At 44.7% G+C, this 26,707-nt stretch overlaps 1 protein-coding gene across 1 annotated transcript; it reads right to left on the bottom strand.

Moving 5' to 3' along the window:
* Positions 1–7,554: 7,554 nt before the first annotated feature.
* On the bottom strand, positions 7,555–12,580 carry LOC118014224 (major histocompatibility complex class I-related gene protein). Its single transcript, XM_035010367.1, is given in 4 exon segments — positions 7,555–7,793; positions 7,795–7,887; positions 11,518–11,800; positions 12,362–12,580. Coding segments are annotated over 4 exon segments (657 nt in total). The 5' UTR covers positions 12,564–12,580; the 3' UTR covers positions 7,555–7,714.
* Positions 12,581–26,707: the final 14,127 nt, after the last annotated feature.

The following is a 26,707-nucleotide window of genomic DNA, read 5'->3' as shown; positions in this document are numbered from 1 at the left end:
GGCTGCCTTCGGCTCAGGTCATGATCCCGGGGTCCTGGGATCGAGCCCCACATCGGGCTCCTTGCTCAGCACAGAGCCTGCCTCTCCCTCTGCCTGCCTGCCACTCCCCCTGCTTATGCTCTCTCTCTCTCTCACTCTCTCTGTGTCAAATAAATAAATAAAATCTTAAAAAAAAAAAAAAAGAAAGGAAGGAAAATTCAGATTATGTAACAGCTCTACTGGCCTTAAGAATAAAAGATATATATTAGGTTTCAGATATTTGGGCCCCCAGGATGGCTGCGAATTCATTTCTCGGCACCTCTTGTCAGAGCTTTCAAGAAAAACCGTGCCTTGTGTGAGAACCTCTGTATCCTATTTTTGTCCCTGATACGTGTGTGGAGGAGGAGGAGTATAGCTAGAATGTTTGGGATCGCTCATGTCACAGACAAGGCAATAACAAGACGAAGTGTTAAATAAAGAATGTTAATGTTGCTAAAACCTTTGAAGAACTCGGGCAAGCCTTTGGAGTGTTCATTCTGGGCCCCTGGAATGTCACACCATCTTGGGTGGGATATTTCCCCTCTATGACTTCAGTTGTAAGATGACACTGTTCTTTTGCGCCAGCACATGAGGACTAGCTAATTAAAATACTGTACTGGTTCCTTCTAGAAGTATTTACTGAGTCGCTAATACACACAAGGCATTGTGCAAACAGACTGTGTGATATGACATAAAATTTTAAAAATAGATCGCCAAAAATAAACTCCATGATAGGATTATGTAAAACCTTTTAGATAATTTTAGCTCTTCGGATATACAAACAGGCTTCTAGTTCTACCGTTTTGAATGAACTGACCTATTTTTTTCTACCATCACTCTTCCCTTCCAAATCAATTCATTCATCTTAGTCTACAGCTAATTTCCATCTGTTTTCTAATGGTATGACCAGAGCTGCCATGTAAGGTTGAGCCCTGCATAAGAATAAATACCCCACCGAGAGGGCAAACAGGGTAGAAATGTCCTGCTGGGCTAAGCCATGACCCTGCCTGGGTCAGTGTCTACCAGAGAAAAATAACAATTTTCTAATTTTCACAAATGTCCCATATGGGTTAGCTGTAGCCCTGCTCATGTCCTCAGTTGGTTCATGAGCCAGAAATAGAATACATGGGCAGGGTTTGCTGAGTTTACAGAGTTTATCAAACAAGATATACAACAAAGATACATTTGATGATGTAAATGATACTTATATTGCTATGTGGTAAGTCACTCCTGTAAGTGGCTGTGTCTGCTGGGTCTTTTTTTTAACTCAGCCAAGCCAACTGTGGGGAAGCAAAAGGAAGCTTGTTGGAGAAGGAGGCCACAGTGAGAACTTTGGTGAGTTCCCCTGGAGGCACAGTTTGGTGGTGTGTGTGGGGGGAGGAGGTTCCTCCTCAGCACGGGGTCCCCATGTTCTGAGTATCTCCAGAAATCTTATGTCCAGGGGAGTCCAGAGTCCTGGGGTCTGTACTCATATTTAACGTACTGAAAGACATAAGCATCCCCCGCTCTGGTAGAACATGACATTCTTACTGAGAATCAAAGATGGCAGGCATCAGAAGCCTCTGGCTCAAGAGGAGAAGCTGTTGAGAGAGTAGACCAATCTACTCCTTTCACCATCAAGAGGCCAGGAACACCTTTCCTTGTTCTGCAAGGTTAGGTGGTAAGCATTATAAATAGAAGAAAAGTGAGTGGAATGATTTAAAGAAAGGATTGCTATTCCCCGAATTTCCCCAGAACCATCCAAACTTTCACCAGATTCATTTGACTTAACTCTTTTCATGGAGAGTTAAGGTAAGATACACTACTCGTCAATCTCACTACAAGATGAATTCATTTAATAACTTTGATTTCTTAACTGCTGGCTGATCTGCTGGAGTGAAAGCAGCTTTGATGGATTGATGAGATCCTGCAGAGGTTTGATAGGGGTGTGTTATGGGTTGAGTTGTGTCTCTAAAATTCATGTTTAAGTCCTAACCCCCAGTACCTAAGAATATGACCTTACTTGGAAATAGAGTTGTTGCAAATGTAAATTAGTGAAGATGAGGCCATACTGGAGGAGAGTGGATTCTTAATCCAGTATGATTGGTATCCTTATAACAAAGGGAAATTCAGACACACACACACACACACACACAGAACACCATGTGAAGACTGAAGTTATACAGTCACAAGCCAAGGAATTAGTAGAAGCTAAGAGAGAAGCCTGGAACAATTCTTTCCCTGGTGCCTTCAGAGGGAGCATGGCCTTGTCAACACTTTGATTTTGAACAAATTTCTGTTGTTTTAGAAGCCACCCAGTTTGCCTTACAATGTCATGGAAACCCTAAGAAACCAATACAGGGTGGAATGGGGAGAGGATGGTGGGGCATGGCAACTGGGACATGTTTATCTTGCTAAAGCTGACCACAGTATCTCCTATCCGATATATGTTCTTCCGATGTGACTTTGACAATCTTCCCATTGAATGTTGGGGTCCATGTCCCCTCCCCTTGAAACTGAGCAGAAATTTTGTGACTTTCTTGACTTAGAGAATGGCAAAAGTCACACTATGTGACTTCCAAGGCTAGGTCATAGAAATACTATGCGCCTCTGCCTTGGTCTCTTGGGATGCTCTTGGGATACTGAGGGAGGCTAGCTGTCATGAAGCAGTCTCGCTGCCCTGAGGCCACCATGCTGTGAGGAAGCCCAATCTAATCTACACAGAGAGGCCACATGGAGAGTCCTGAGTCTACCTGGAGCAAATTGCAGCCAGTATTTGACTGCAACCCCAAGCCAGAAAGACCCAGCCCAGCCCTACCTAAACTCCTGACTCACCGAGACTGGAAAAGATAAAAAAATGATTGTTGCCGTTTGAGGTCACTAGAATTGGGATTTGTTACACAACCTGCAGGATTTGGAGCAACCAGAAGCCAGAGGGACATCGGAGAAAGGCAGCCAGTGGGAAAGGGAGATGCAGAGATGTCCCAGAGAGATAAAAGGCTCAAAGATGGCAAATGTCCAAAGAAAGAGAGGTAGTGAAGGCATTCAGAAAGGGTGATGAGGGACTCTTCCTCAGTCAAGTGGGAAATGCCTGGGCTGGGAGACCTGGGTTCCCTCCTAGAGCCGCCGCCCCCTGCCTGAGTCTTCAGGCAAGGGCCCTCTCCTTGCTGGAGAAAACTCTGCGAACTGCGAAAACTCTGCAAAATTGTGTGTGAAAGGAAGAGCTAAAGAGCAAGAATGTGTCCCGTTGCACCGATTCTGGGGCCACCAAGCACTCTTCTGACCCTGATTAGCTGTTCTCACATAGACTCTGCTGCCAGAAAATTTGCTGACCAGCTGAGACACACATCTGACCCACTTGGCAATCGTGTTTCTCACCGTAAATTAATCCATTGGCCTTGGAGTTTATGCACTCATCTGATCAGCGCGTGGGGCCACCTGACCTGCACATGTGAAGACAAAGACCCCAGACGTGATCAAATCGGGGGTGACCCTGCTGAGGGACCCTGCCAGAAAGTGATCACTGGCCTCTCTAGTGGATGATTATTCCTCACGGCCGCAACTGCCGAAACAGTCTCGGGCCAAAAATAGAAGAGGAAAAACCAAGCAGCTCCTCAGAAATAAGGGAAGGCTCAGAAGAACTAAAAAATAGTGGGAGCAAGAAGAGAGAGCCAGAGAGAGGAGGGAGGCCAGCCATCTGATGGGACAGCTCAGGACCCCTGGGGCAGAGCAGTCCGGCCCCCGGGAAAACCCCACCTGACCTTCACACTGCTTTCCAAACTGCTTTCCTTCCCATTACACTGCCTTGGAGACCAGCTACATCTTGGTCTGTATGTGCTTAAAAGGAAAACAGATGATAAATGGAGCGGAGTGGAAGAGGAAGAAGTAGGGAGGAGGAGGAGAGGGAGGAAGAGGAGGAGGAAGAGGAGGGAGAGGGAGAGCTGAACAGATTTCTCGTCCAGTGTTCTTAACCCACATATTAGGTAAAGACAGCCCAAAGTCAAAACCTGATTCTGGTGACAGCACAGTTTGTTGTGTTTGATATTTATGTTATCAGATATTTCATAGATTCCAGTTACTGAGCATCTGTCATCAGCAAACATGAGTTAACAAAGCCATGACAGATCTATAATTATTAAGAAATAATAAAATTTTGAACCACTGGTAAAATGAAGGTTACAACATGCTGGGTATTATTTAAAAGCACCCCTTTATGTTACATGTATGTGGCTCTTAAATTATAAAATCCCCACAGGAGAGGCAGAAATGCAGCAAGCGCATTACAGAAGGTAATTCTCACCACATCCTTGACCTTGCCTCTGCCTCTTCCTCTTCATCCATTTGGATATTTTCGCTTTGTGTGAAGTATAGGGTGAAGCCCTGGGAGCACAAAGAGGCCTTGATCATTCATACCTCTGAGGAGAGTACCACACAGTTGGAGAGACAAGATATTTACATAGACGTATCACCTGTTTGACTCTCAGTGTCCATCCAGAAATATATTAAGTCCTAACTATTTTAATGGTGAGAAACCATTCCCCACATAAAGCTGCCCTCTTCACAGTGCAACACTGTTTAACAGATGGCATAGAAGTTGCCTGGAGCAACCCTGAAAACAAGATAAGCAGGGACACTTGTGTTTTTCTGTGACTCAGTTGGCACCAGAGGTGAGAGGTGTACAGTAGGATCTTCATCCATGGAAGTAGGTGGGGACAGTGAAGCCAGAAGTAGGCTTGGCAAGTGGGTTCTTTAAGGCCTGGCACACTGAGACTGTCTTTACCTGTGGTTGCGATATTAAAGCCAGAGGGCAAATGTCATGGTCAAGGGAGGGGAAAGGTCAAGCCCAAGGTACATGTTCAAAGCCAGTTGTCAAAGTTGGGGCCACCGAAGGAAGTGTCTGGGCTGAGGTGTGTGCTCAGAGTCAGAGGAGTGAGACAGATGAATGTAACTGCTGTCCATCCTAGGACAATTCAGCAGGACAAGAGGTAAATGATGGTGAGGATTTTAGGGGAGTAAAGGAGGATCGAGGGGATGTTCATTCTCCTAGTGAGGCTTTTCTTTATTCCCAGTGCATATACATATGGAGAATAAGCATATGTATAAAGGTGAGTCAGGCCCATCTATGAGAAGCCGGTAGAGAAAGAATTGAACCCCTGTCTGAGACTGAGACATACTCTCATTTTTGCATTCAAGATTGCAGTTGGGTCCAGGTCACTGCGGTGCTACCGAAGGTGATAAAACGTCTGATAATTAGTGTCCTTACTTTCCCACAAACATCAGAAAGAATGAGATCATTTCCGCAGGCATACTTCCAAGATTCCAAGCTACCCGGCAGGTTTGCCATAAGAACAGGGCACTTTCACTTTCTCTCAGGCCAGGAAATGTGTAAAATGATCCAGCCATTCATAGGCCACTGTAGAAACTCACTGGCTAATCTCATGGGCTGATCTAACCCTGTCCGTAGGGTCACCGCAAAGGCACCTGTGATGTTCAAAGCTCTTACATAATAAACATTCTCGTGAAAGAAGAGGAAGAGCATGTTAGAGTGTAGTGAGCTGCCCCGAACTGGTGGTATTCCAGTGGAGGCTGGATGCTCAAGTCAGAGGTACCGTAGAGGACATTTCCTGTCCTGGATCAGAAGGTTCCCTCCAGCTCTGAGATTCTCTGATCTCACGAAAATTTCATGATTCCCTATCCTTCCGCCATAAAGGCTCAAACCTATGATATCCATAGGTTATCATAGATGTGGCCAAGAATGTTGACCACTGGACTTGAGTCTATGGGGGACAAGGGGACCATGCTTCCTAGAGGAAAAACCACTGGGAAAGAGCTATCTTCAATCATTGATCTGGTGTAAAAAGGTTGATGACTCCATTTTGCTTTGAAAGGAAAAGTTTTTAGTCAGATATATGCAATTTTCCTTATAGCTCAAAAACAAATTATGCAATATTCAGCAAAATCTGAGAACCCAGCATTGACATTTTTAGCCTGCTTTGTCAAGATTCTCTTAGTATTTGACAAATTTTAACTCAAATTCACAAACTCCATGAGATAAGAAGGAACTCACAGTGTGTATCAGTCTTGAAAGGGGTATGTCATTGTTAATTTTTTTTTTTCTTCAGCAGCTATTTCTTATTGGATTGGGATTAGTGCCTACTTTAAAAAGAAAACATCAATGACTCACTAACTCCTGAGTTGATTTTCTAGGAAAGGGGCTGGTTTTACTTTGATCTAATAACATGCTTTGCACAGTATCACCTGAATTGAGATTGAAGTCTGTGGTTATGAAGCAAAGCCAAACTCCTAGCTCACAGTGGGTTCAAACCCATAATCCAGGTCCCATCAATATTATGCTGTGATCAGTTTGTGCACCTAAAGAAGCCAGAGGCAGGGGAATGATGTTATAAGACTAGCCTGTAAACTCTCTGACAGCAGGAATCATGTCTGTCCTTTGCACTGCTATATTCTAGAATCCAGTACAGTGCCCAGGACATAGTAGGTATTAAATACATAGTTATTGAATGAATTAATTTTTCCCCAAAGTATCAAGAGCCTGTATATCTTCCATTTCTCCTTCCCCTTTTCCTTCCCCTGAATCCCATTTTCCAAAGGTATCTACTCTTCAGCATTTCATGTGTTGAACGATTATTTTAGAAAGAAAAGGATTTTCACATGATTGGGAGGATAAAGTGTCAAAATGGGAAAACTTACTCAAGTCTTGAAACCAAGGACAAAATTCCCTCAAAAGTTGATATTAACTAATAATAAAGATAGAGTTTGGAAAAAGACCAATCAAGATCGCCATACCTTCTCTGACTCAACTTCTATGAGGGCGGTTCACCTGGACGGGCGTTGGGCTTTGTGGTTGTCAGGCGCCCCTCTCCTTGCAAGCACTAACCAAGATGTGCTTTCCTCTATCGTGGGAGCGGTGTTCCTGGTCCTCCTGTGATCGCAAAGTGAGGCCCAACCCATTTGTAAATGGAGCTTGGAGTGGCTGGTGCAGAAAATGAGACTGTGTGGAGCTGCAGGAGAGACAATCTGTGGGCCCTTGAGTCCCCCCCTCCACCTCCCTCACAGCCATGGGGTCTTCTGCGGACCCTCCCCCGCTCCCCCCCCCCCCCCCCACCCCCGCCCCTCCCACAATGGACCCTCAGCCTATCGTTTCTGGTTCTGAAAGCCAGTAAGTGAGGAAAACTCCACAAGCCCTCCTCCCCTTCTCTGTCAACTTTTAGGGACTTGTCCCTGTGATCAGCAGGAAGCCCAGCCCTACTTATCTTACTGACACTTCTCACTTCACAGCTCCGGGGAGGATGATAAATGAAAACAGAGGAACGGCAGTTCTCAAAGTGTGATGTGAATGCCCCAGGGGCCTCAAGACCCTTTCAGGGAGTCCGTGAGGTCTAAGTCATGATTTCCCTGTTTGTTTTCATCTCCATTTCTCACATGTGCCCAGTGGAGTTTTCTGGAGGCTACATGACACATGATGACATCATCTCTCTGACGGTCAATAGATATGAGCTTGTGTTTTCTTGTACTTAAACATCTTTTTAATGTTTAATTTATAATACAGTAAATAGCAATAGATATATCCCACAGAAACAAAAGCTCTTTGGTGTCCTCAATAATTAAGAATAAAGGAGCTCTAAGGCCAAAGAGCAAGAGAACCACTGATTTAAAAAAGCACACAATGTTTCCTGCTCTGCCCTTTCCCTCCCTCTCACTCCCCAGACAGCCACAACCCGTCCTTATCCTGGGGGACTTGAAGAACCACGCAGAGGCCACAGTCTGCTTGGGTAGGAGTAGAGGTCGCCGCTCTGAGGATCCAGCTCAACTGATACCCATGTCCGATAGGTTCCATGACGAATGTGGAGTTGAGCCATGTTCTGTCCTCTAAGTGGGGGAAAAGCCACATAGTTTTGAGTGTTTGGAAAGTGTGTCGGGATCATTTACTGTTAACCTTTGAAATACTCTTATGAGTCACAGAAAAGGAAAACTGAGTTACAACATGTGTGACTGCGATGAGTAATTCAGCAAAAGCCTGGAGATTAGAACTCAGGCTTCCTTACTCTCAATTCCGTGCTAGCGCAGAGAGAGATCACAGCCAACATGGCTCTGCTTTGGCTCTGAGCTGCCTGGTGTCCTGGGGCTGGCACTTTCGTGATTGCTATGGTCTGAATGTTTGTGTCCCCTCCAGGTTCACGTGTTGAAACCCTAACGGCAAGGGTGATGGTATTAGTAGGTGGGGACTTTGGGAGGTGCCTAAGTCATGCCAGTGGAGGGACGCCTGGGTGGTTCAGTCGTTAAGTGTCTGCCTTCGGCTCAGGTCATGATCCCAGGGTCCTGGGATCGAGCCCCGTGTCGGGCTCTCTGCTCAGTGGGAAGCCTGCTTCTCCCTCTCCCTCTGCCTGCCGCTCTGCCTACTTATGCTCTCTCTCTCTGTATCAAATAAATAAAAATAAAATCTTAAAAAAAAAAGTCATGCCAGTGGAACCCTCATGAATGGGCTTAGGGCCTTACAGAAGAGGCTCTGAGAGATCCCTAGCCCAGTTCTATCATGTGAGGATGCCATCAGAAGCCCACAGTCTGCAACTGAGAACAGGGCCCCCATCCGACCACACTGACACCCTCATCTCAGACTTGCAGTCTCCAGATCTGTGAGAAATACATTTCTATTGTTGATAAGTTTCCCCAGCCTATGGTGTTTTGTTGTACAGCCAAATGGACTAAAACAGTGACTGTCATCAGAAACAGACATATGTAATCAATAGATCATGTTGTGGTTATGCCCTCGAAGGAATTCCAGAAATTCATATCACAAAGGGGCTCCAGTAGTGACAACAAAAAACTGTCTATTTGGGGGCCTTGCTTCCTCTTGACTCTTCTGCTAATTTTCCAGATGGTGCTGTCCTTAATATTCCCTCTGAATTGGGTCCCATCCGGATGTGAGCCGTACAGAGCCTGACGGCATCTTGGAAGGGCTGCCTCCTGCTCGTCTGGAGGCCTCACCTTTTCATACACACCTCCCCCCCACACACACACACCTTGCTATCTGGCCCTCGGATACAGGGAAGAGCTTTACCTCAACAACACCTTCTTTCTATTTTTCCTGAGGCATGAAATTTCGTAGGAGAAAAAGGCTTCCCAACATGAAAAATAAAATATGAATCCCACAAGGAGAGATACTGCTTTTTGACAGTGCCCGGAAGAAATTGTTCCCAGATATTTTTCTAGGAATGGATTTTGACCAAAGGGTTGAGAGCCTATTACGACACTCATGGTCCTAATGGGAGGGGGAGCAGATACACTGAAGCCATTCTTCCCATACTCTTCCCACACAACCTGGGAGTCCAGGTTCTCCCCTTTCTTTCCAAAGAGCTCCTCGCCCCAGAGAGAACCAACAGGATTAGTATTAAGCCTAAAATCCCAACTGATAGCAACTCTGTTCCAGTTTTCCTACCATCTCCCCAGTTTCCCTCCCTTCCCTGAGAGCAGGAGGCCAGGCAACTAAGGGTTCTCTTTGTTTGCAGTCCAAGGCTGTGCCACTCATCAGGATCTGGGAGTGGAGACTCCTAGGGCCCCTCTTTGTACCTAGCCTTGGCCTACAATGTCTCAGTGACTGAGGGCCCCGTACAACCCCAAACTGGCCACAGATTTCAGCCAGATCCCAAGCTGTCAGAACTTCTTCAGCCCGGCAACAATAATGAGATGTAATGTGTAAGCAGAGAACTATCTGTACAAAGTGCCTTCATGCACATTTTTCACACCAATGTCTGGGATGTAGGCATTATCACAACTGTTTCTTTTACTCAAGATTACTGCTTTGCCACCTTAGCATCTACAAGCTCCACTTTTTTCTGATAAGAGGAACCCCTGCTCCTGACAAACACATAACATACATTGGAAAATCAGTTCTCCTGACTCCAATGTGTGCTTCTGGTTAAGAAGCACCCATCTTAAACCTGGAACCCAAACACAGCCCATCATGCACTGGTTACTCTCTCATTGCTAGCCCCCAGACCCAGCTTCTGCTCTGTATTGTGCCCTGGAAGGTTGTGGCCCTCAGACTGCCCCTCCAGGGCTCCCTGGCCTGGCCAGGTCTGGCCGCTTGCTAGGGGGAACATCCTCAGCAAACGTCAGAAAGCCAGAGGAGAGAAAGGTTGGGGTTCTCAGGGACCCGTTCTCCAAGCACCTCACTGCGGTCTGCCAGTGGCTGTGTTTCTCCAAAGGCACAGGACTTGCTAGAAGGTGCTTCTTCAAGGGCCCCTGCCTTCGCCTGCCCCTTCAGATTTGGGGATGTAACGGCTTCCTTCTGCTGCACGCCTCTGGGTACCTGACTTTGGGTTTCCTCAATCCTGATGGTCTCTCTGTGAATAATCCTGTGATTGAATTCTCCTTGGCTAAATCACATTGAGTGCGTCACCTATTTCTTATCAGGACTCTGTTACCTACAGCCGATCTTAGACACTCTTCCGGATGGTCACAGCAATGAGTCCGAGGGGTGGCCTGTGATGCAGTTCAGACCAACCACAGTTCTCCTATGTAAAAAAAAAGTTTTGTAACCAGAGCGGGGAGAGGGAAGCTCATTCTTCTGGAATGGTGAAGGGCTGAAGGTATCTCTGAGCTTTATGCTGGCGGCAATATCCCCTCCTCATTTGAATCTTGGTTTAAATTCCTTGGGTCCTCACACTGCCCTGATTCCTGCCTTCCAAATAGCTTCCTTCTTTGTGTCTAAGCCAGTCTGAGTAGGTTTCTATTACCTGCAACCATTGCAATTCAGATGGCTAAGTCAGCCAATGAGTGGAAGGATAGACGTTCCAGCTCTAGTCATCTGCCTCCAAAGCCAATACCCTTAGACAGAGAGTCTACATTCGTAACTGTGACCCAGATGTCTTCCCAAGGCCCACCGCAGCTCTGAAAAGTCCCACCATTAGAGATAACTCCAGTGGGAAGAGGTGCATTGTGTCCAGGAGTTACCCAGAGCATGCTACAGACATAAATGCATTTTAAATAATAAGAATTTTTTAAAATAATAAGATTATAAGTGAAAAGTCTGCATTAACTAAAAGTGGACTGATTGAGTCTCATCTTTGATGAGCTTTTTCCTGAAAGAAATCTTAACATAAATCCTTTAGTAAAGCACAGACTCTCCATTTGTCTTCTTTGTAAGACCAGATTTTCACTCATACTGGTACTGTGTGAGCCCTTGGTAAATGAGGATTGCTCCACCTCCCAAAGTATTTCCCAGCTTATCATTGACAGGAGATGGAAGGACTGGTCTCAATGGATACCCCCCAAAAAGAGGTGTCCCTGAAGGTACTCCACCATCAAGACAGGAGGAATTGCTGAATCTTGTCCAGATGCTGATAAAAAATAACTAAGGGAAGTTTTCACGGGGAGTTTCAGATCACCATAGTGTAACTCACAAGATGGATTTCAGAATAGGGTGACTATAACCTAGATTAGAGGAAGTTCTATATACACCTAGGGCTCTGGGGACCTGATGTTCTCCCTTTTCCTTACCTGTCCTTGTAAGTAGCTTCCCCATACTCCAGGAACCTCTGTAATGAGGTAATACGTTCTCCTTCCAGCTAGTTCTTTTGATATTGTAACTCATGCCAATTGGCCTCCCATGCCCACTTGGTGATGTGAGCCATATTATCTGTAGCCATCCAGAAAACGGTATCTTTATTTAAGATAATGAAATCTTGTCCATCATAGGCATGCTGGACAAATGTGGTGCTTCTGTCCTCTAGCAACTCCTAGCCCGTCATCCTCTGGTAAGTGTGAAACCCTGGTGTGAAACCTAGGTGGGTCAGGAAGGGGGTTAGACAGAGACATAAAGGTGGGCATCCAGTGGATGACTGGGGGTATGCATCCTCTGCCCCCGAATACATCATCCCACAGGCATGCCTCCGGGAGGTTCCTATGACATAACCCACCTAGCAACAGACATTTGCACGCCGTAGGAACATGATAATTTTTGCCTTGGGGAATTATTCGATAATAGGAAAGATCAATTATAAATTTTATAATGCAATAAAGGAGAGGAAGATATGCAAGAGCCAGAAATATCCTGGGAAAGTTAATGTAGTAAGCCATTGTGCATAAGCAAGTGGCTCACTAAGCCTGGCCACCAGGAAATGAGACACAGAATGGCCAAATTTAGAATGAGAAAGGAGAAGATACAGGTTAGAAGCCTGAATGGGGGTGGCATCAGGATATGGGGGGCAAAGGACAAAGGGCTCCCGAGGAAGAGAGGATTTGGAAGACGCTTCGGGCAGATGGCAGACACTGAACACGATCGACCAGATTGTCCCGGCTTTGCCAAAAGAGTGTAACTCAGCAACTGCTCCTGTTCACTGTCAGCCCAAGGACCTCTCTGCAGGAATGGGGGCTGGTGAGGGCAAGCATTCATCTCTGCTGCCTTCCCCACCTGAGTGATCGCGGTGACTACAGATGCGCCAGCCCCAGCCCCTCGGCAGCTGAGTGTACCTCTCCCAGGGACCAGGCAAGGGGTTCTCCGCCATCCACGGAGCCCACGGCTCCTCCTGCCAAGAGACACTCATATGCAATGATGGGATGAGAAAGAGATTCAGTGATCCCATGGCTGGGATCTGAAATGCCCAGGCGAAAATACGTCAGCGAGTGAGTCCCTGGAAGGGAGGCAGAGAGGGAAGATATTTAGAGTCACGGACAATGGCAACCCACATCAGTGGTCCGTGTTCCGCTGCATTCCTCCGGGGACCTAGCTGCTGCTTCATCTTACGTAATCACAGAACCCCAGGAACTGGAGCCTGGAAAGGATCTAAGAGCTCCAGCCCAAGACCTGGAGCCTTTTTTGTCCTGGTTTGGAAACCTCAGGATACAATTTTACAGGTAATCTCAAGTTGTAAGTGAAGTAGAGAGCCCTGCTCTGGACTTGGGGTGGGGAAGTGCCCGGGATCACTCATTGGTCCCCCAGGGTGCTGTCAGAGGGCTTGATACCCCTGATAACCCACGCCCTTGTTTTGTGAATGAAGCCTCTACGTGGGTAAAATGAGGGCTCCTACCCAACCCTGTGCAGGTGCGCACGCACACACACACACACACACCACACACACACACACACACCAGATACGTCAGAGAACCCACTTAAGGACACAGCCTCCTAAAAAAAAGTGTTTTAGGGCGCCTGGGTGGCTCAGTTGGTTAAGCGACTGCCTTCGGCTCAGGTCATGATCCTGGAGTCCCTGGATCAAGTCCCGCATCGGGCTCCCTGCTCGGCGGAGAGCCTGCTTCTCCCTCTGACCCTCCTCCCTCTCATGCTCTCTCTATCTCATTCTCTCTCTCTCAAATAAATAAATAAAATCTTTAAAAAAAAAAGTGTTTTAAAAGCACGGTGCTTTTCTTTGCTCCATAGGGAAGGCTGTGGGTGAGTGGGGCCATCTACCATGTGGGGTCACATCCATGTCCAGGGACTTCTCTGGCCTAAGGACTGTACTAGATGCCACCTCTCCACAGTGTTTCCAGATTGCCCAGCCAAATGCTCTTGTCCCTTTGGGAACTCCCCTAGCACTCAGATCTTTTTTTCCCATGTGGCCCCTGCCGCAGCAGGGAACCTTGGACTGCGTCAGGCTCCCATTCCCCAGGCTGAATACTACTTAATGATGTTGACTCCTTCCCCTTTATTTATAAATATATATTTAAGAAAAAAATATCAAATTAAAAAAATCATTCACAAAACAGTTGGGTCGGCTTTGGTGCATGCAAGTCTGTCTATACTTCCTTTTCTCTAAAACTGTTTCTGAAAGCATTCATTACATGGAGACTGTCTTTGAGAACGGGCCACCGCAAGGCCAGGCTACCATTACCTTAACCTCGAAGGACGACAGGAGGCCCTGAGACTGAACCAGGTCCAGCCAGGGCCCCTTCCGCCTGATTGCGCCAGGTTCTATAAAAGCAGAACTGTCCTCTCCTTTCTCCCTGCTCCTCTAGCTGGGGTGGGAGCAGCTTGGCCGGGTTCAGAGCAGGCACGCAGCCCTGTGGGCCCCTCCACATGGAATGGGTCCTGCATATCAGCTGCAGCACTGAGCAAGATGGAGGAGTCTGGTCTTCCCCAGGCCTGGGCAGAACGTAAGGCTTCAAGGCCCCTTTTCGTTGCTTTCAGCTTTTTCTTCCCCTTTTTCCTTCCTGGGGCTGGGGGGTTGGGGGGATAAGCGTTGGGATGAGGAAGCAACCCAGTGGAAGGCTCTCCAGTTGAGCATAAGAGTCTCTCATCATGGAAGTGTTGGTTCTTCTATAACTAAGAGCCAGAGATTAAAGCAGCAGTACAAATACTACCCCCAAATCAGTAGTTATCATATTCTGCCTTCTATTCTCTTTATCTTTGTTTACCTTCTACTCCATTCTCAATCCTAAGGCACTTGAGGACTGGGACTTTGCTTCTTTCCTTTGTGCTTACTGCCAAGGCCTGCCGCAGGGAGCTTGACACATGGTAGGAGCTTCGTAAATATTTGTGAATTAAGTTGTTGGCGAAGCTTTTGATTTCTCTGTTTTGAAAGATGCTGAAATGAATATGAATCTATTTAACCTGGAATGTATACTTTTCAAAATACTTTTCAGAAAGTGCAGGCTGGCGAATGGGGAGCAGAGCTGAAATCTCATTTACACCTAGTCTGGAATCTGCAAAAGGTGTATATGCTTGAATCTGCAACCAATTTTGAAACTCTTCCATTGCTCCACATCTGGAAAGGTTTTGTGGCGACTCTGCAGATACCCAACTGTTCGGAGAGGGAGGCAGAAGGAAGAACAAGTCATGAACATTAGTTCTCACACCTTCTTAGTATCCATCTGTGTATTCAACAAACATACGAGTGCTTCCTCCGTGCCAGGCACTGTTCTAGGCCCTGAGCACACAGCAGACCAAACAGATACAAATGTCTGCCCTTGTGGAGCCTACACCCTAGTAGATGGAGGGGAGCAAGACAGACAACACAAAGTACAGGAAATATACATCATGTCTTTTGGAAAGTGCAATGGAGAAAAATAAAGCTGCAAAAAGGATGAAGCAATGCAGTTTAAAACAGCAATGCTTAAGAAAGGCCTCCCCAGGGGCGCCTGGGTGGCTCAGTTGGTTAAGCGACTGCCTTCGGCTCAGGTCATGATCCTGGAGTCCCAGGATCGAGTCCCGCATCGGGCTCCCTGCTCAGCGGGGAGTCTGCTTCTCCCTCTGACCCTCCTCCCTCTCATGCTCTCTGTCTCTCATTCTCTCTCTCTCAAATAAATAAATAAAATCTTTAAAAAAAAGAAAGAAAGAAAGAAAGAAAGAAAGAAAGAAAGAAAGAAAGAAAGAAAGAAAGAAAGAAAGAAAGAAAGGCCTCCCCAAGAAGGAGACTTCAGGGCAAGTGCCTGCTGGGAATGAGAGAGCCAGCCAGGTATCTGGGGACACCAGTCCAGGCAGGGGGACTGTACAAAGACCTGGAGGAAAGGACGAACCTGGCATGGTCCAGGAGCAGCAAGAAGACCCGTGACTGGACCTGAGGGAATGAGGGGGAAAGAAATAGGTAGGAATTGCTTCCACACTGATTCATAGGAAAAAAACCTCACAGAAATAAAATTCCAGGCAAAGAATGGGAGAGGAGAAGGAAGAAGGGATTTAAAAAGAGACTGTGTTTCTCAGCGATGCTGGATTGGTATAGAATTTCCCTTGGAATCTGGGTGGGGTTCTTCTTATGACATCTGGGGTCTACATGCCTAGGACATCGGCAAACAAAGCAAAAAAAAAAAAATCAAACCCCCAAAGTATTAACAAGTTGGGGCATTACTGCTCAATGGGAGGATTTTGTCTATGTCCCACATCATCTCCACACATATTATTTACAATTCCTATAATTTCACTTTCTTTTTTTTATTTTTCTAAAAAGATTTTATTTATTTATTTGTCAGAGAGAGAGAGAGAGTGAGCACCAGCGAGCACAAGCAAGGAGAGTGGCAGGCAGAGGGAGAAGCAGACTCCCCGCGGAGCAGGGAGCCCGATGCGGGACTCGATCCCAGGACCCTGGGATCGTGACCTGAGCCAAAGGCAGGCGCTTAATGGACTGAGCCACCCAGGCGTCCCTAATGTCACTTTCTTACCAAAATATAACCTCATAAAAATCTGCATTGTCTGGAGTTTATAAGAGGGAAATAGAAACATGGTCTGTTGACAATACTGTCCAAGTACAGTGTCATGTCCTTTTTGCCAACCTCAATCTCAATCCAGTTCCTGATTTCAGAGCAGTTTGTCTGCACCAGCCAGCCCTGACTTCAAAGGCTGCTCTGCCCCTGAAGGCTGGCCTCCATCTGCCGGTCGTCTGCTCGTCTCCCCTCGCGCAGCTGCAGCGTGGCTCTGCTCCAGGGGCATCACGGTCCCGTCCCCTCGGTTCGCCATGGGCCCACTTACCCATCTGCTGTGTCCACAAGTACAAGTCACACTCGCTCCTGAGTTGGGCTTCCAAAATGCTACCTCAGCCGTGATGGGAAGTTGGTTGACAGATGTGAAGTCAGTAACTTAGAACAGAGAAGAGAGGGGAAAGTCCACGGTACCCTTTCTCTCCTGGTACATTAGTCCTTAGGATGCTTTCTATCCTATCAATATGTAGCCCAGATGATCAGATTTCTAGTATAATTATGCAGATTGAATCATTTGAAGAAACCTATCTCTGACCATTTTTTATTTCATAAATTCAGTTTAAGCTTTTGATTCTCTCTTCTTGCTCTAGTAATTATGAAATTAGATTTTTCTCTCCCTTTTCATGAACAGATTATCAGCATCAACTCACTTATTGAACAGTAATCTGCAATTTAGAATATAGTCTTCTGTCCAGGCCAGTCCAACTGCCTCTTAAAGGACATTTGCTGCCCTTTCCCAGCAGCCTCTGATAGACATTGCTGGAAAGCCTGAACAACATAACCAAATAGCCCCAGACCAGAGGCAGTGGTTACTGCACATTTTAAATTATGTCCCCTTTAACCTGTAGATGACCTGGTTAGGCCATTTTTACAAAAGACTGTGAAAAATCACTGGATCATAGGGCATCTGGATGGCTCAGTCGTTAAGCGTCTGCCTTCAGCTCAGGTCATGATCCCAGAGTCCTGGGATCGAGTCCCACATCAGAGTCCCGGCTCCGTGGGGAGTCTGCTTCTCCCTCTCCCACTCCCCCTGCTTGTGTTCCCTCTCTCGCTGTCTATCTGTCAAATAAATAAATAAAATCTTTAAAAAAAAAAGAAAAAAATCACTGGATCATAAAATAATTGACAAAGTGTTTACAGATATTCATCCATGGGGCAATTTATATTTATTGGGTATCTGTGATGTACAAGGAGTTGTGAGGCAATGTCAGGAACAGTAAAATAAATCAGATACTAGTTCTGTCGTCCAGGAAGTGATAGTATTATTGAAGAACTAAAGCATGTAACATAAATAAATACAATGCATAAGTAAATCCATGGCAGCAGGCAGTAAGTGCTATGAAGGAAGGACCAATGGAGTGCTCCCCCAGCTCAGCAGAGAGAGACCCTGTTCTCATATGAAGGAATCCAGAAACACTCCAAGGAGGTGGCAAACGTTCCATGAAGTTGGGCCTCCAATGAGCAATGAAGGGCAGCAGAATCTGAAACATAACCATCAGAACGGCAATTTATTTATTGAGTATGTGCCCTGTGTTGGGTACCATGCTAAGTCCTCGATAAATAGGAGTCTCGTTTATTCCTCACAGCACCCCTTTGAGGTAGGTCTTATAATTCCCATCTTGCAGACAAAAATAGGTGCAGAGAGGTGAAGAAAATTGCCTAAGATCATCCCTAGAATCCGTAAGTGGAGGAGCCAGGAATCACACTCTTGATATCTCGTATGTGAAGTCTCTCCACCTTAGGTGACCCAACTGGCCCTAACGTAAGGGCACTTCCCCAACCCAGATTCTGTTCCAGTCTTCTCCTCGCCCGGTCGTTCCTGCTCTCTCCCGCCCCCTTGTGTCACAATGACTCGTTGTCCCTGATTTCCCAGTCCCTGGGGGCCCAGGCTCCAGATCTTCCAAGTGGCTTTGCATCCTAATTGGATAACCAGGTCATCACAATTCTGATTATTATTCATTGGTTCTCCCAAATGGCCCAATGCCTTAATACAATCAAAATGATTATGATTTCTGGGAACTACTCTTTGGAATTTCAGGCATTGTGGGAATGAGGAGGAGAAGGGGATGGTGATATTTTTAGTTATAAGGATCTTTGGACACTTCTCAAACCATGCAGTCATGTGGATGCTTCTATCCCCAACAAGAACTGCTAGTCTCTCTCCTAACCACTCATCTAACTACAGGAACTTATAGTCCCGTGTGTGCTGAATGCGACAATTTGAATTTTTTAGCTACTCTTTTGAGGCTACCTTTTTTGGAGGTTACCGAGGTCTTATTTCATATAAATTTTATTCTTTTTTTTTAAGATTTTATTTATTTATTTGAAAGAGAGAGAGTGAGCACAAGCAGGGGAAGCAGCAGGCAGAGGGAGAGGAAGAAGCAGGCTCCCTGCTAAGCAAGGAGCCTGATGTGGGACTCGATGTGGGACTCGATCCCAGGATCCTGGGATCATGACCTGAGCTGAAGGCAGACGCTTAAATGGCTGAGCCACCCAGGCACCCCTATAAATTTTATTCTCTTCTGAATTTCCAGTAGACCCAGTCCTAGCTGCTAGGGACACAGCAACGAACACATCAAAGTCCCTTTCTCTGAGCTAATTTCTATGAGGACGACTGGCAATAGATAAATATATCTTAAACAAGATTAAGTAGTGACAAAGTTTGTGAAGGAAAGTAAAGCAGAGAAAGTAAACAGTGTGAAGAGAGCTGATCTTTTAGATAGAAGGACCAGGAAAGGCCTCTCTGAGCAGGTGTCATTTGAGAAGAAATTTGGATACAGGGCGGAAGTGAGCCATGGAAGAGGAACCTTCCAGAGAGAACAGCAAGCCCAAGTCTTCCGGGAGGGTGCACACTCCATGAGTTTGAGGAATAAGAAGGAGAACACAGTACGGCCATGTAGAGTTTTAGAGAATGAATGAATGAGCTCTGGTAGGTTTTTTTCTTAGTATTCTCTATATACAATGATGTCTCATATTTCCCAGGAGAATTCTAATTTAGGAATTTTATTCTTTTTACATGATTCATTGAAGTTGTAACAAAATGTGATTTGATATGCATACTCTTGAAAGGTTTTCCAGAATAAATATAAATTCGGACATCAGAAAGAATGTCCTTTGTCATCTGTCTCAATTTGGGTTTCACAAAACTAGTGTATAAAGAGCCACATGCTTCATCTTTACCTTAGGCCTCCTCTCTCCAGTTCTTGGTAACCCCCTGGGGTAAGAGGATTGAGGTCAATAGGCTTTAAGAAAGAATAGGCAGATATTCCAACTAGTCAGAAGAAAAAGCTACAAATGAGTTGAATTTCTCAGATTTAGATAGATTCAATGTCAACCAAGAAGAAGAGGGCCTTAGGGGAGTGGAATATTGTCTTAGAGAAATTTCGGTTGCACGTACCTTGGCAACAGCTCCATGGAAACAGACTAAAGTCTAATAAAGTCTATAGCAAAGGCCCACATTTTCTCATGTTAACTCTTTGAACTCTAGGCCATTTCTAAGCAGATAATCTCCAAGTCTGCCTTTTAATACTAGCCTGGTTGGCAACTTAGGGGGCTTATCCGTCATCAGTCCTTGTCTGTGAAGGATTCAACCATTTGTGAAGCAGATTGATACAACCATAGAATTGTAATAACGAGAGACTGACCTTGGTTATTTCAAGATTAAACACATAAACCACACATGGCTGTGCAAGAGAGATCTCATATATGTCCCCCTCACACCAGGTCACAAGTTCACATAGGCTGAAGTGAAGAACAAGATGAGTTATAAAGTGTGAAACATATATATATATATTTTTTTTCAGACAAATTCTACAACTACAGTAAGCCACAGGTGCAATTTTGTAGTCATTATTGTGCCCAGATTCTATATGGCTCATCATAGTCGGATAACTTCAGTTTCTTAGGGACACTACCTTTGAACAAAAATTCACTCAGGAAGCATTTATTAAGTACCTATTGGTCCCTAGGTAGTGCCTGGGAAATAAAGAAAAGGAAAGTGAGGAGATCTCTCCCTGCCTTTAAGGGAAGAGTTTTGCAAATAGAAACTGTAGAACTGTGGACAGGCACCATAGGACTACAGAGGAAGAGCAGTCTACCGCAGGCTGTGGAGTCAGTGAAAGCAATACACTGGAAGTGACATTGGAGTTATCTTGACATTTCCTGACCCCAAACACTTTGGTATCTCCTCTCTGTATTTCCCCATCTAGAAGCCCCTACTCAGGGCCCGCATTAGACACAAATAACAAGCAGACCAAGTCTTTTTCATAACCCTGCCTCCCTTCTTTGTCAGCATCCCTCAATGCTCAAGAATGCTCAGTCAGGGTTCTGGCAGGAAACAGCCTTCACTCCAGGTGAGTCACGTGAAGAGACCTGAAGGAAGGGACTCTTTGCATATGTATGTGCAAGGTTAAGGGAATAAATGAGGGATGATGGGGCATGCAGAAGTTAGCAATCATGGAAAGCCTGTGACTGCCCCTAGATTTGCGGAGATAAGAGTAGCAAATAGCGTTACTGAGGCTCAGCGGGACCTAGAACCATGAAGAAGGGACTATTCAGGGAAAACTCTACAGCAGAGGGACACAGCTACTACCAGACGCATTGCAGAATGAGGGCAAGGAGGAAGAAGGACATACTCCAACCTCTCTTTCCTCTCTGCTCTCTGATCTCTCTCCTCTCAGTGCCTCCCATGGGGGGAACCCAACCAGATATCAGCCTGCAAGAGCAGCTAGGTGATGCAGTCTGTGGCAGTCAGCTTCCCAGGGCACAAGACAGGACAAAGAAACATTGGAGTCTAAGGAGTCAAAAGGAGAATAACCAGCACAAAGCGACCTTTCCTGTCCTTTATAGCTGACTGGTTTTATTTCAAATTCTACTAATGATCAACGTGCCAAATATCCACATCCGAAGGTGCTATGACATTGTGGTAAAGCCTGGGACTACGGGCTCGAGGACCTGTGTCTACTTTGGACTCTGTTCATTATGTGAGCTGAGTCGGCCTCCCTACTCTAGGCCTGCGTTTCCTTATCTTGAAATGGGGATATTTTCTTAGCCTACCACAAAGGGTTAGTGAAACTATCACATGAAAGATTATGTGTAGGGTAGATATTATGGTCATATTACTGGAGAGTTCTTTGACAATCAAATGTAGATGATATATAAGCTTTGAACTTCTAGAAATATCATGTTTCCTCCTTCCTCCTTTCCTCTTTCCATCATCTGTCTCTTATCTTCACCCCTAGTTTTTCCCATTTTCAAGCCTAGACTTGAATGGTGGGACTTCTCTGGATTAAATTTTTGTAGAAGCAGGAACTATGTCTGTCTGTCTTACTCACTGTCGTATCTCCAAAAGTGCTTTGCATATAGTAGCTCATCAACCAACATTTGCGGAATTAATACACAGATGATTTGAAAGAGCTCTTGACTGTCAAGTACATGAGTCACCACCTATGGTGGTGGCCCAGACTGAGTTCTAGACTTTGCCTGCCAAACCACTCAAGAGTACCAGCCCCTTGCTGGGTGAGCAGTTGCTTAAGACAGAGAAGCCTGGTGCTTCCAGCCCGTGGGCCTTCTTATGTATTTCAGACAACAGAAGGCATCTGCTTTTCCAATGACATGGATACCATAAAAAATAAAAAATTCCTCCTACTCAGTTGATATATCTTTATACCCAGTAAACAAGTCCAGAACCATGGTTTTATCTTTCTGGGATTTTTTGTGACAGGTAGGGCTTATGTTGAGGAGAAAAAAAAAAAAAAAAAAAAAAAACAGAAATAAACCTGAGCAGTGGATCTCCTCCACTATTCAGTGCCCCTGAAATTCTGACCACATCCCCAACCCGAGATTCACTAAGCTAGTAAGGAGAAACAAAAGGAAAGGAAAGGAGATGAGCAGAAAAGAAGGGTAGCAATGCTCAGAAGGAAAGTGAGGAAGTTACCAAGAGGGTACTTCCAGAATGGCTTCTACCCCTCACAAGGTAGATGACATCAAAAGTCTACACCATCTCCATCAGCTCTTGCTCTTCAGTGACTCAACAACCTAGCAGTACCCAGGGCCCTCTCCTATAAAAACAGGGAGAAATACTTGGTGTCACCAGTTGCTAGGTAGAATAGAGAGACAAAATGGCAGGGCTGACTGCCTTCCAAGGTGACTTTTAACCCTTTATTGGTCTCACACACTGCTTCCTCCTTTTAGTGTGCCTGTCTTGACCCTATTCCCAACTTTTAATTATTTATGGAGCATGGCTATGTGCAAGGCACAGAAAGACTAACGATACCTGGTCCCTTAAGGAGCTCAAAAGAAAAGGAGCCTTTGGTTCTTCACTGGAACTTAGATTTCACCCAGGGTCAATGTAAAAGATTCACACAAAGCTCCTAGGACTTGGAACTCCCTCCTCTGGCTTCCTACAATCTTAGACCCCCTTTTGTCTGATACAGTATGTATCACTGACTGTCCGGTTCTTTTTAGCTTAGGTCTATCTTCCTTGCTGCACTAGCACCCAGCACAATAAGCTCAAAATGCTTGTTGAATCAAGGAGGGCAAGAAAAAGTCCTAAAAGAAGATCTGGAGGGGCAGCTACTTGGCTTGCTTGATTAGAAATCCCCAGGATCAAGCTGTGACTACACAATTGTCATCAGGAGAGCATGCCACGTTGGGAAACAGCAGCTTGAGCCTGTCCAGGGAGCTGGGGGACCAGCCGAGATGGGAAAGAGGAAGTGGACGTGAATGGGAGAGATGAGTGGAGGCAGGGCCATGAGGCAGGCTGGCTTGCGCTGGGGTTCAGGGATCTGGGTCTTCATCCCTGCTGCTTGGCCTTGGGCAGAATCCCAGATTGCACCAAGGCTCAGTCTCTTCAGCTTTAAAAGCAAATCCTGGCATATATTGCACAAGGTTGTTGAGGTATCAGATGAGGCTCTGTTTATGATGTACCTGGTAGGCCCCAAAACTATAAACATTTGGTTTCCTTCTGTGGTAGGCTGAATAATGTCCCCACCCCCATCACTCTAAAGATATCCACATCCGAATCTCCAGAACATGTGAAAATGTTACCTTACATGGGATTTAGCAGATAGGATTAAGTTAAGAATCTTGAGATAGGAGATTATCCGGGATTATCTGGTGGGCCCAATGTAATCGCAAGGGTCCTTATAAAAGGAAGGCAAAGGGGTCAGAATCAGAGAAGATGTGACAACGGAAGCAAGGTCAAAGAGATGCCATTGTTGAAAGGGGACCTAAGCCAAGGAAAGCAGACAGCCTCTAGAACTGGAAAGAGAAGGAACAGATTCTCCCTTAAGACCCCAAGAAGGAATGCAACCCTCCCAACACTTTGATTTTAGCTCATGAGACCCACTTTCAAACTTCTGACCTCCAGAACTGTAAAATAATACATTTGTGTTGTTTTAGGTCACTAAGTTTATGGTCATTTTTACAGCAGCAATAGGAAACTATTTGTCTTTCATTTCTCCAAAGAAAAAAGAAGCCAGGTAATGAAATTAATATTTGGTAACCTCTCAGCCCCTCCTAGCACTTTCTCTTCTCAGATCTTTGTATTTCTTTCTTCCTTTCCTTCTTCCTTCTCTCCTTTGTTCTTCCCTCTCTTCTTCATTTAACAGTACATTTTAAAAAGTAGGATCGTTTCAATAGTCCTTAAATTCTTAAACAAATAGATTTGATGATAATCAAGATCCTAAAGGACAAGTGAAACCTAACCCACCCACTAAGCTGGGAATCACTGGGGTAGGGAAGAGTCCTGTGAATTCTCCCTGGGAAGAACAAGCCCTCCCTCTGAGCAATTGTCTATCCTTAAATCTCAGGCTGCACTTTTCAGTGTCCCGTGCTTATCTTGTTCACTATGGATCCCTTTAATTGTATTTTGGCTCCCTGTGTGTGTGTGTGTGTGTGTGTCTTGGTTTTTTAATACCTATGTATCATAAGGCCCATCTGAAGAATCTGACCCAATGGGACGGGTCATCCTCAAAAATCAAAAGACAAATTATCAAGTTAGCAGGAGGGTCTTATTTGTTAAATATTGCTATTTTCCATACAATTTAGTTTATCACAGTCAATAAATAGTTTCCTCTTGGCTACTTTAAAAAAATTCAATAGGTGTGCATGTGCTCCAGCAGGTGTTCCTGTGGGTGAGTGCATGGGTGTGTGTGTGTGAAGTCCAATCTGAGCCATTTTCTGTGCTTAGGTAAAATCCACTTGCTAATTTTTGGAGAAGGCTAGCCCTTGTGCAAATGGGCAGTAGGATACTGTAGCAAAGAACATGGGTTTAGGAGTCAGACAAACTTGTTTTCAAATGGGCCTCTGCCATTTCCTACACATGAGACCTTGGGCAAATTATCAACCTCTCAAAGCCTCAGATTTCTCATGTGGAAAAGGAGGGTAATAGCACTATCCTCCTTACAGAGTTGTTGTGAGGATTCAATGAGCTCCCCAGTGGTGGAACCAAGAGGTGACCGGTCACTTGTTTGGACCTTAGAGCACGATTATCACACACACAATCACCATCGGCACTCTTGAGCTGTCCCAAATAAACCAGTAGTAGAAGAAAAGACAGTGGGTCTATCTTGTAACCTGAGTTCAAGCCTCCTAGCCCTGATGTACAAACACATTCTAAAACCTGCCCTATGGAGCCGCTTCTGAAGATTATGCATGGATATCACTTAGCACAATGTCTGGTACATAGTAAGTAAATGTTAGCAATCATAGTAAGTAAATGTTAGCAATCAAAAGAACAATCTCTCGTTTACCAGGAGAGATTCCCTGTGCCCTGACAAATTCGTAGAAAATGGTAGAGGTCAACCTGCCCTCCTACAATGGTTCAAATTCACTGTTTTGTCAAAGAGGTCACTGAATTCCAATAACATATTTTAACTTTTAATACTTACCAATATCCATTCATTCATACATGCCTAACTTGCCTTATTCTCGAAAGGATTTAAGACTGCTAACTTTTGATGTAGTTTTTGAATATGTGGTCACTTGGCTTTCTCACTTCTCTTTTAAAAAAAAAATTTTTTTTTTACTTTTTGTATTTCTGATCATCCAAGTAAAAATTACCAAATTTTAAATACATTTCCTTTTTTGTACATATAAAAATTTTCTATGTATAAAAATGTTTGTATATATGCATAAATGTGTATATGAAATGAACAGAGTGTATATGTGCATAAATGTATACATAAAAATGAACAGTGTATGTAAAAATATATATCATATATACAATTTTATGTCTTGCTATTTTCCATACCTGTCTTTACACACTTTTAAACACTTCTGATAATCATCAAATGTATATTCCATAAATTCTTAATCACTGGGGCACCTGGGCGGCTCAGTCAGTTAAGCATCCAACTCTTTATCTCACCTCAGGTCTTGATCTCAGGGTTGTGAGCTCAAGCCCTGCTTTGGGCTCCATGCTGGGCATGGAGCCTACCTAAAAAAAATTCTTAATCACTTCTTTGTGTTGGGCTATGTAAGTTGACTAGAATTCCTCCTTATTTATTTTAAACAAGTGTGTAGAGAGTAAAAGCGGGAGATATTGGTAACATCCAAGGAGAGGAAAGAAAACATAACAACTGTGTGGATATTTCCTGTGGCTGGGGCTGGGAAACATAGACAGCCATAGTTGGATCAATGGAAACCAACATAAGTGACTGTTTCCTGGAGTATTCTAGAACATACATATGTGTGTCAGGGTTCTTAAACAATTGGGGAAATGATGAAGAGTATAATACTAACATGTATGTAACACTTTTCTTCCTTACTCTGTGCTATTTCAAAAAAGATTTAGGGTGAACTCAACAACAAAAAACAACTCAAAAAATGAGCAAAGAACTTGAGGGGAGCCTGGCTGGCTCAGTTGGTAGAGCATGCGACTCTTGATCTTGGGATTGTGAGTTCAAGCCTCACGCTGGGTGTAGAGATTACTTAAACATAAAATCTTAAAAAAGAAAAAGAATTTGAACAGACATTTTGCCAAAGAAGATACACAAATGGTCAATAGGCACACAAAAAGATGATCAACATCACTAATCATCAGGGAAATGTAAATCAAAACCACAACAAGATATTGCTTCACACCTGTTAGGATGGGTACTAAACAAACAAACAAAATAACAAGTGTTGGAAAGGATGTGGAGAAATTGAAACCCTTGTGCACTGTTAGTGGGATTGTAAAATGGTGCAGCCACTGTGGAAACGGTCTGGTGGTTTCTCAAAAAATTAAAAATAGAATTAACATATGATCCAGCAATTCCACGTTTGGATATATACCCAAAAGAATTGAAAGCAGGGTCTCGAAGCAGTATTTGTGCACCTTTGTTCATGCTTCATGATTCCACGGTAGCCAAAAGGTAGAAGGAACCCAAGTGACCATGGATAGATGAATAGATAAACAAAATGTGGTATGTACACATAACTGAATATTATCCAGCCTTAAAAAGGAAGGAAATTCTGACACGTGCTACAACATGAATGAACCTTGGGGACATTATGCTAAGTGAAATAAGGCAATCACAAAAAGACAAATACTGTATGCTTTCAGTTATGGGGTTCC

This window comes from Mirounga leonina, unplaced genomic scaffold (assembly GCF_011800145.1).
Source record: "Mirounga leonina isolate KUSES-001 unplaced genomic scaffold, KU_Mleo_1.0 Mir_154, whole genome shotgun sequence".
NCBI lineage: Eukaryota > Metazoa > Chordata > Mammalia > Carnivora > Phocidae > Mirounga > Mirounga leonina.
The sequence above is the reverse complement of the archived record's forward strand: the minus strand, read 5'-3'. Positions and strand labels throughout refer to the sequence as shown.